Source organism: Chinchilla lanigera, unplaced genomic scaffold (genome assembly GCF_000276665.1).
Source record: "Chinchilla lanigera isolate Chin_1 unplaced genomic scaffold, ChiLan1.0 scaffold00050, whole genome shotgun sequence".
In the NCBI taxonomy this organism is placed as follows: Eukaryota; Metazoa; Chordata; class Mammalia; order Rodentia; family Chinchillidae; genus Chinchilla; species Chinchilla lanigera.
The window spans coordinates 5,925,444-5,934,258 of record NW_004955451.1 but is presented as its reverse complement, the minus strand read 5'-3'; the positions used below and the strand labels follow the sequence as shown (position 1 = coordinate 5,934,258).

Genomic DNA, 8,815 nt, shown 5'->3' with positions numbered 1-8,815 from the left:
GGCCTCAGCCTCCAGTGCGCTGGGATTACAGGCATGCGTCACCACGCCTGGCTGATTCTGAAACTTTTTAACAGTCTAGAGAGTAATCAAACACCAAGGTCAGAAGGATGCCCCAGAGAGCTGAAGGGCAGACACCTGTAGCCTGAGAAAGAACCTGACCCGGATATCGATCTTCTTTCTGCCAGAGGGAGAGGGCACTCGTGATTTTACTCCCCGAAGCTCTGCCCCACTGCCCAGCAGCCTAGAGATTTCCCAGGTGGGCAAAGAGGGGGGGAGAAGCCACCTGCCTGGGTGGGCATGGAGGTGCAACGCCCCCTCACCCTCCTCCCTGGCTGCTCCCCTCCTCCCCCCTCCCCTACCCCATCACCTCTCCTCCCCCTCCCCCCAGGACTCAGGGACGCTCCCCAAAGAGAGTCCCACCTGTCCCCCAAGCCGCGGGTCTCAGACACCCCCACAGGCGGTCACCCGCGGATTGGCAGCCTGCTACTTGAGCGGGCAGATGGACAGCCTGGCCCCCACGGAGAACATCCAGAAGGCCGGGTGCAGGGCGTCGCTGAACTCCACCCCCTTGAACTTGTACATCAGGTGGAGCTTGTCGGCGGAGACGGCGAAGAAAATGAGGAAGCCGTGGTCGCAGTTGAGGAGCACGCCCACCCGCGTGGCCTTGGTGGAGGGCAGCGTCTTCTCCGCGTTATTGTGCCACACAGAGATCTTGTTGTTGAACCACTCCACGCACCAGGACGCGGCGTTGCGGCCCAGGCGGCTCTCGGGGCCCTGGCGCTCCATGTTGCTGTAGCAGACGCCCACCCCGCAGAAGGTGCCCTTCTGCAGCTCCACCTCCCAGTAATGGATGCCCTTCCGGTAGGAGTGCAGGCCCAGCACCTGCGAGCAGTAGGTGAAGCGCTGCGGGTGCGGCCGGTAGTACTGCGGCACCTCCGCCACCGACGCCACCGTGTAGTTATCCGACAGAGACACCTTGTTGTGGGCCGTGTTGTAGTCCAGGATGACTTTCACAGCATCTGAGGAGACATCGCCCCCAGGGGTCAGGTGCACGGGGCCCAAGGCGTTCTCCCTTGGAGACCGGCACCACCTGGTACTCATGATTTTTTGTTTGTTTTTTATTGTTTTATTTTCTTGGTACTGGGAATCGAACTCAGAACCTTGCGTTTGCCAAGCAAGGCTCTGTGCCGCTGAGCTATGTCCCCGGCCCTTTTTTTGGGTTTTTAAAGACAGAGTCTCACACTATGTAGCCCAGGCTGGCCTTGAGCTTGGAAGCGATCCTGCTTCAGCCTCCCAAGTGCTGGGGTTACAGGTGTGTGCCACCTAGCCCAGCTTTATTTTTTTGTTTTATCCGCCCACCTGCCCACACTTCCATCCGTACAGCGGAGCTACTCACACTCTAGGAGCTCAGGTCTGGACTTGGCTAGGAACTTCTCGAGTACCTTGGCCTTGAGAGACTGAACGTCAGCGGCTTTGGCTGGCGTGGGAGAGGAAAGAGACAGAGGTTGCTGGGATAGCCTCAGGGGAGACCCCACCTGCCCGCCCTCAGCCACAGTAACTCACCATTCTGGTCAGCTGCTTTCAGATCCACCGCCTGTCCCAGGGCCCCAAAGGTGGGCATCTTGGGTGACGTAGGGGCCGCGGTAGTGGCTGGGTGCAAGGACGGGAGACACAAGTTGGTGATGGGGCCCGAAGGGGCAGGGTGGTCTCTCCTCCCTCCCAAGAGGACTGTCAAGAGCCACTCCATAAACACACAGCTGAGTAGCCAGGGCTGCACAGATGCATCTAGGCTACCATCATTTATTCTGTTTGGGTACTGAGACAGAGTCTTGCTATGTGGCCCAGCCCGGCCTTGAATTTATGGCAATCTTCCCGCCTCAACTTTCCGACTGCTGGGATTACAGGTGTGCACTACCTCGTCTGACTGACAATCACATCTATCATTCATTCCATTTTTTGAGAGGTCTCACTATGCAGTTCAAAATGGCCTTGGACTCACTATATAGCTCAGGCTAGCCTTGAACTCACAGAGATCCTCCTGCTTCAGCCTCATGTTAAGATTAGAGGCATGCGCCATCACGCCTGGCTGTATTTATTTAGTGGTGCTAGGGATCAAAGCCAGGGCCTCACCCGTGCTACACAAATGCTCTACCACTAAGCTACACCCCAGCCCTCTCAGCCTTACAGAATAGTTACAAGAGTTGGCCCACCCCAGAACCTCAGTAAAAGAGGTAAACTGCTGCCGCCAGTTTGTTACTGGTTTGAGTACGGGGGACTGAATCTACAGCCTTTGCACTGAGCTATATCCCCAGCCCTTTATTATTTTTTATTTTGAGACAAGGTCTCACTAACTTGCTAAGTTGTCCAGGCTGGGCTCCAACTTTCAATCCTTCTGCCTCGGCTTCCCTGAGCCCTAGGATTACAAGTGTGTGACTCCAGACCTCGCTCGAAGCCAGCTTTCGGTTCTAGGCTTAGGTAAGTCTCAAGAGCAAAAAGAAACAAAAATACAGAATTACCGGGTTTCTTGACCTTCTTTTCATCTGAAAAAGAAAGTTTTCAAGATTCAGATTTTTTTATTTTTTTAAATTTTTTTTTTTTTTGTCTTTTTGAGACAGGGCCTCGCTGTGCGGTTCAGGTTAGCATTAAACCTGAAGTGAGCTCACTTTGTAGCCCAGGCTGGTCCCGAACTCACAGTGATCCTCCTGCCTCAGCCTCCCAAGTGCTGGAATTACAGGCGTGCGCCACCACACCCGGCACTAACAGTCAGATATTTTAAAGTATACAACTATCACACTTGCAGAGGAATGTGACGATACTCACTGGCGCACATCTGACTCACACAAACAGAGCAAGTGTGTCAACAGCAGCAGAACTCGCACCAGTGGCGGCAGAGGCCCCAGCTCGTAAGAAGCAGGCAAGAATTTCCCCCATTTCCCAGGGATGGAGGCTCTGGCCTTGTTTCTCATAATGTATCTAACAGGAAATTACATCTAACCTCACATGTCTGTCACAATGTATCTGCCCATAAATTGTATCTCTACAAAGGAAAACAAAGAAAAGCAAACAAAAATCAGGAAGGCCAAAAAAAAATCTTGTCAGTTACCACGGCAGCTGGTAAACAATATCCCGAGTGTGTGCCGCTCAGTGGGAAGTGGCTCTCCAGGTCCCAAATCAGCAGCATCCGCGCTACCCAGAAACCCGTAAGAAGGTGGGTAACATCACCCCAAAAGGACAAAAACTGATGTTCAGGAGGATGTAAACAAATCTACTCTTTATATGTAGAAAAGCACAGAAGAAAAGCCAATACAGTGCACATGTGTGGTATTAAAGCCCCATGGGTATGGGGGCAGGGAAATAATTTTTCTAAAATGTGGGGGAGGGGAGGGAGAATCCTGAAAACAGCCAAGAAACACCGGAAGAGCAGAAGCGATTTCCAGCCCAAAGACCACTACCCACTCAGCTACTGAGGCGAAGGGACTTGGGTGGGAAGAATGTAGCCTGCGAGGTGGATAAGCCCTCCTTCCCGCCCCAGAGGAGCCCGCAGCTGCCCTGGATGGCCCCCACCACAGGGTCTGTGGCCCCTACAGTGTGGCCTGGACAGGCTGTGCCCATCTGGAAGGAGCAGGGACCCCAGAGAGTCCCAACTGAAGCACTGGGCAGCCATCCACCACGCTGATGCCGTGAGGACGAGGTGGGCCACTTACGTGTGAGCTTCTTCACCGCACTTTGGCCTTTCTGGCTGGGGTCTGCGATGTGGTCTCCAGAGTCACCTGCGGCAGGGAGGAAGGGCTCAGTGTGTGGCTCTAGCCCGCCTAGAAGCTAGCCGTGCCACGGCGGGCAGGCAGAGCGCTGACACACACAGCCGTGCCCCCAGTCCTCCCCTCCAGTCACTGCAAGGGACAGAAACAAGGTACTAGCAGCACCGGTGCTGCGTGACCTCCGCTCTGCCTAACACATAACTGGGGGTGATGGAGGAGTTAGATACTGGGGAAGATGGGGGAGATCAGTCCAGCCCTGTGGGCAGCAGGGAGAGGTCATATACAAAGGTCCTGTGGTGGAAAGCTCAGCATATCTGAGGGACAGACTGCAGAGGGATGGGGGGTGCTGGGGATGGAGAGATGGACAGGACCTGCCCTGGCTTGCAGGCTGGCTCAAGGGTCTGGTCTATAATCTAAGCAATGTCAAGCCCGTAAAGGGAGGAGGAGGGAAAGGAGTGAGGTCTGCATCTTGACAGACTCTCTCAGGCTGCAGGCGTGGGTGCAGAGGGACCATTTAGGAGGCCACCATCGTTACAGGGCACAGCTAATGGCAACAGACAGCAGGCTGGTGGGGCTGCATCAGACCAGTGGGCGGAGTCGGAAGAAATTTAAGAAGTGAGATCTGGTGATAGATTGGAACGAGGAAGGGGAAGGGGTGTCAGGAGGAATTCCGGGCTCTCTCGGACCCCCAAACATGCACAAGCCAGAGTCTACGCCACACCCATGCAGGTTGGCCTCCAGACGCCAGACAGAAAGGCCCGTCGTAACACCAAGGCCCCAGAACTCTTCCAGGAAGGAGGGCTAGGATGGCAGGTGAGGCGGACACCAGACCCACAGCTCTGCACCCCACCCCTCTGGCTGCCAGCCTCAGGCTCTGCCCGGGAAGCGGGGGAGCTGCTGCTGTCACCTGAGCTGGGGGACTCCTGGGGCTTTTTGTCCTGGGGCTGCCGCACGGCCCGTATCAGCTCATTCTTGAGGTCGAAGGTGCCCTGCCAGACGCCCTTTATGAGCTCGTGATCCAGCTCCACCTTGGGGATGTAGACTGGCTTCATGGTGATTCCTTGCAGCTTGGACCCTTTCTGGAATAGGCAAGGGGTTAAGGCAGGCGGCATCTGGGGGAGCGAGGGGCTGGCTCGGTCCTTTCCAACCCATGCGGCTCCCAGTGCCCACGGGTGCTGAGATCAAGGAGACAGCTCAGACTTCAGGCCTGAAGTCACTGGAGCTTAAAGCGTCCTTCCAGCAAGTCTGCCAACGAGCAAGTGGCACAGAAGCAGGTGGGACACAGGTCCTCTCGCCCTCCTCCAGCGGTGGCAAGGGAAGTGCAGGAGCACTGGCCCTCCATCGCCTCCCTAGAAGAGTAGCCCTAACCCCAGGGACAGCACCTGGCCACCCCCCACAGGAAGGGAAGGTCTCACTGAGGTCCCCACTTTGAGCCTACCTGGGCTCAAGTCCGATGCAAAGGCCCAGACTCAATCCCTTCTCAGCGAGCTCGGCGCAAGCTCGGCCTGCGCGTGGGGGGCATCGCGCAGAGAGGGGAGGGGGTTCCACCCATCTCGCACCCCCAGAACAAGCCCCCACAGCCCCCACGTGCTAGGCGTGGGCTCCACACAGGACACTCAAGGAGGACGGAGCGGGGAGCCACGGATGGGTTTCTGGTCAAGACGCGAAATAGGGCACGTCCTCTGCATCACAGCTAAGGCAGTGTGACATGCTCTGGAACAACAAGCCGCACAGTAATGGGCCCCTAGAAGGCTGGGGATTTACCTCAGCGGCACAGCGCCTGCCTGGCAAGCGCGAGGTCGTGAGTTCGATTCCCGGTACCAGAAAAAAACAAAAAAATAATAATGGGCCCCTAGGAAGACAGGAGCTGGCCCTGGAAACAGGATCCACTGGGCACAGGACAGCAGGGTCCTTGCCACCTCAGGCCCACCGACCAGCGTGTGATGAGCGCCTCCCTGCGGTTAGGGCACGGGCACAGCGGGGCCTGCGGGTGCAGGCAAGAGACGAAGCTGCAGGTAAAGGTGAGGCCTGGGCTCCAAGGACCTCACAGGCAGGAAGCCGGAAAGAGCAGAGCTCAAATGCTTCAGAAGGGCGCTTCTGGGGTCACGGGGAGGAGGCCGGGAGGAGGGGCAGGCCCGTGGGAGGTAACATCTAGGGTGGCCCCACATTGCTGCTCTTGCCGTGTACCCATCCTGCATAACCCTTCCTCTTGAGGACGTGGGGTAGCGGTGGGCTAGGGCATCGCCCCCGCGATTAGTTTACGTTATACAGCAAAGAGGAGGGAACTCTGTAGGTACAATCAAGACTCCACATCAGCTGATGTCGACTGAGCCCACGGGTGACTTTCCCAGAGGAGCCAGACTTCATCAAGTAAATGTTCTTCCAGGGAGATGGAAAGACATTCTCCCCCTGGCTTGACAAAATAAGCTGCAAGCTCAACAGAAGACCTCAGTCGACAGCCAGCTAGAGAGTGGGGGCCTGGATCCCACAGCCCTAGGGCACTGAATTCTGTCAAAAACCATGTGAGCTTGGAGGGCAGGCCTGAGCTCCGAAACCAGTGCAGTCCACCCAACACCCAGCCGAAGCCTCGGGAGACCTCAGGCACATAACCCAAGGAGCCCTGTCCAGATCCTGGGCCAGGGGGACAGAGAACAAAAGTACATTCTCTGAAGCCCCTAAGTCCGGGACCAGTTGTTGCTCAGTATAGAAAATATACAGTGTGCACCTCGCTATGCAGTTCAAGCTGACCTTGAACACACTGTGTAGCCCAAACTGGCCTTGAACTTGCAGCGATCCTCCTGCCTCAGCCTCCCCAGTGCTGAGATTACGGGCAGAGATTAGAGGTGTGTGCTACCACGCCCGGCTCATCAGGGATGTTCTAATGACCTCCTCTGGCCCCAGCTCTGGGAGGACAGAAGGTACTCAGCAGCTGTCTCAACACCCACCTCCAGAAACTCAAGCTCATCCCCCTTGGCCAGGTTGAGCTCGAGCTCGTCCTTCAGGGTCTGGATCTCATTCCTCTTCTTGAGCAGGATCTGGTAAATGCTGTCAAACTTGCTGCTGACCCTCTTCTCCTCTTCCTTTAGCCTGCGAGTAGCGCTGGCCTCGGAGGAGTCAATGAGCGACTTCATCTCCTTGTATTCCTGTTTCAGCTGCTCAATCTTCCGGCCTGCGGCATCCTGAAGGCCAAGGCAGGAAGGCTCCCGTCAGACTGGGCAGATGCGAAGGCTGCTAAGTGTCCCGGAGAGGGGCCCCTGGCACCTATGCCTGAACTGCATGGGACAGGGACTGCAAGCCGCTCTGGCCAGGCATCTGCAATACCCAGTGAATGAATGTGGAGGTGTCCCGTCCCCCCAGCGAGCCCAACCTCGGAACATGCTCCCCAAAACCTCTCAGACCTTCCTGGAGACACAGCTGGAATATCCCTAAGTAGCACTGGAGGTTTTTTGTTGTTGTTTTTGGTTTTGTTTTGTTTTTTTTGTCTTTTTGAGACAGGGTCTCACTATGTAGTTCAGGCTGGCCTTGAGCTCACTTTGTAGCCCAGGCTGGCCTCGAACTCACACAGATCCTCCTGCCTCGGTCTCCCGAGTGCTGGGATTACAGGTGTGCGCCACCATGCCCAGCCCTTGTTTTTGGTTTCTGAGACAGGGTCTGCTATGTAGTTCAGACTGGCTTTGAACACACTACAGGAGCTCAGGCTGGTCTACACAGCAGAGACTCTCACCCTGCAGCTCCACCTGGATACAGAACGTGTCAGGACAAATCGCTCTGTGGCTGTACTCCTAGTCCTCTGGGAGGCTGAGGCAGGAAGATCATGAGTTCTATATCAGCTCAGGTAACTCAACAACTTAGTGAGAACCTGTCTCAAAATAAAAATTTATATTATGTATTTATTTATTTATTTAGGTCTTTCTGAGACAGGGTCTCTCTGTGCAGTTCAGGCTGTCCTTCAGCCCACTTTGTAGCCCAGGCTGGTCTTGAACTCGCAATGATCCTCCTGCCTCAGCCTCCCGAGTGCTGGGATTATAGGCGTGCGCCACCACGCCCGACTCAAAATAAAAATTTAAAAGCGCTGGGGATGTAGCTCAGTGAGAAGGGCCTGTGTTCATTCCCCAGCACTACAAGGAAAAAGAAGGTGAAGGAAAGGAGGAGAGAAAGAGGAAAGGAAGGGAGGGAGGAAGGAAAGAAATTACTCGTTTCCCTCCTCACCTCCCTTTCCACTGTCGGGAACAAGGATTAACAGTGAGCTGGCATAAAACTCAGCTTGACATGACCGCTGCCATCTTGGTCATAAGCGCCAGCCTGCCTTCCTGGTGCCCTCGGCACACATCCCAAGCCCTGTAAGACAAGCCGTCACTAAGGGGGCCGGCCGAGTGTGTTGCATGGGTCACTGCTGCCCAGACCTGTGAACAGCTTTTGAGAGCAGGTGTATGCCAGCTGGCTACAGGCGACCGTTGTCTGGCTAAGCCCCTCCTGCGGGCATGGGTTGCAGGACCTTCCTCCTGCTCTGCTGCCTCTCACAGGAGGCTTCTGACCAAGGTCCTGACACCCTGCACTTGCTGCAGGTCTGGATGTGTCTGCCCCTTCCTTCAGTCCCCGGGCCCCTTTGCCTTTGAGGTGAGTTCTCCTATCCCAGGACAGGGATTTTCCAAAACACCCAGCTTCAACCAAAGAGCAAAGGACACTGTGACATGGAGCAGGAGGACGATGGGAAGGAAAGGGCCCCGGGTCCCTGAACGATTGCGGGGAGCACGGCCATCCCCCCATGCTGGACAACTCATGCGTGGGCTGCACTTCTATCCAGCTGAAGTCTCTAAATTTGGGGGCACTTTTTTTTTTATTGTTTTAAAAATTTAAAAAGCTAGCAAAACAACAATGAAGACAAAATCAAAACAACAGCCGGGCGTGGTGGCGCACACCTGTAATCCCAGCACCTGGGAGGCTGAAGCAGGAGGATCGTTGTGAGTTCGAGACCAGCCAGAGCTACAAAGTGAGCTCAAGGCCAGCCTGAACTGCATAGCGAGACCCTGTCTCAGAAAGACAAAAAAAAAAAAAAA

At 55.5% G+C, this 8,815-nt stretch overlaps 1 protein-coding gene across 1 annotated transcript in view; it reads right to left on the bottom strand.

Annotated features, from left to right (window-relative positions):
- Window positions 1-6: 6 nt before the first annotated feature.
- Window positions 7-8,815, bottom strand: part of Trim25 (tripartite motif containing 25) — a 15,966-nt gene continuing 7,157 nt past the window's right edge. Inside the window, exons 3-9 of the mRNA XM_005394067.2 lie at window positions 6,704-6,937; window positions 4,666-4,837; window positions 3,705-3,770; window positions 2,517-2,540; window positions 1,564-1,650; window positions 1,397-1,477; window positions 7-1,019 (exon numbers count right to left, since the gene is read on the bottom strand). Coding sequence (XP_005394124.1) covers window positions 484-1,019; window positions 1,397-1,477; window positions 1,564-1,650; window positions 2,517-2,540; window positions 3,705-3,770; window positions 4,666-4,837; window positions 6,704-6,937 — 1,200 coding nt within the window. The 3' untranslated portion in view covers window positions 7-483. The remainder of the gene's footprint in view (window positions 1,020-1,396; window positions 1,478-1,563; window positions 1,651-2,516; window positions 2,541-3,704; window positions 3,771-4,665; window positions 4,838-6,703; window positions 6,938-8,815) is intronic.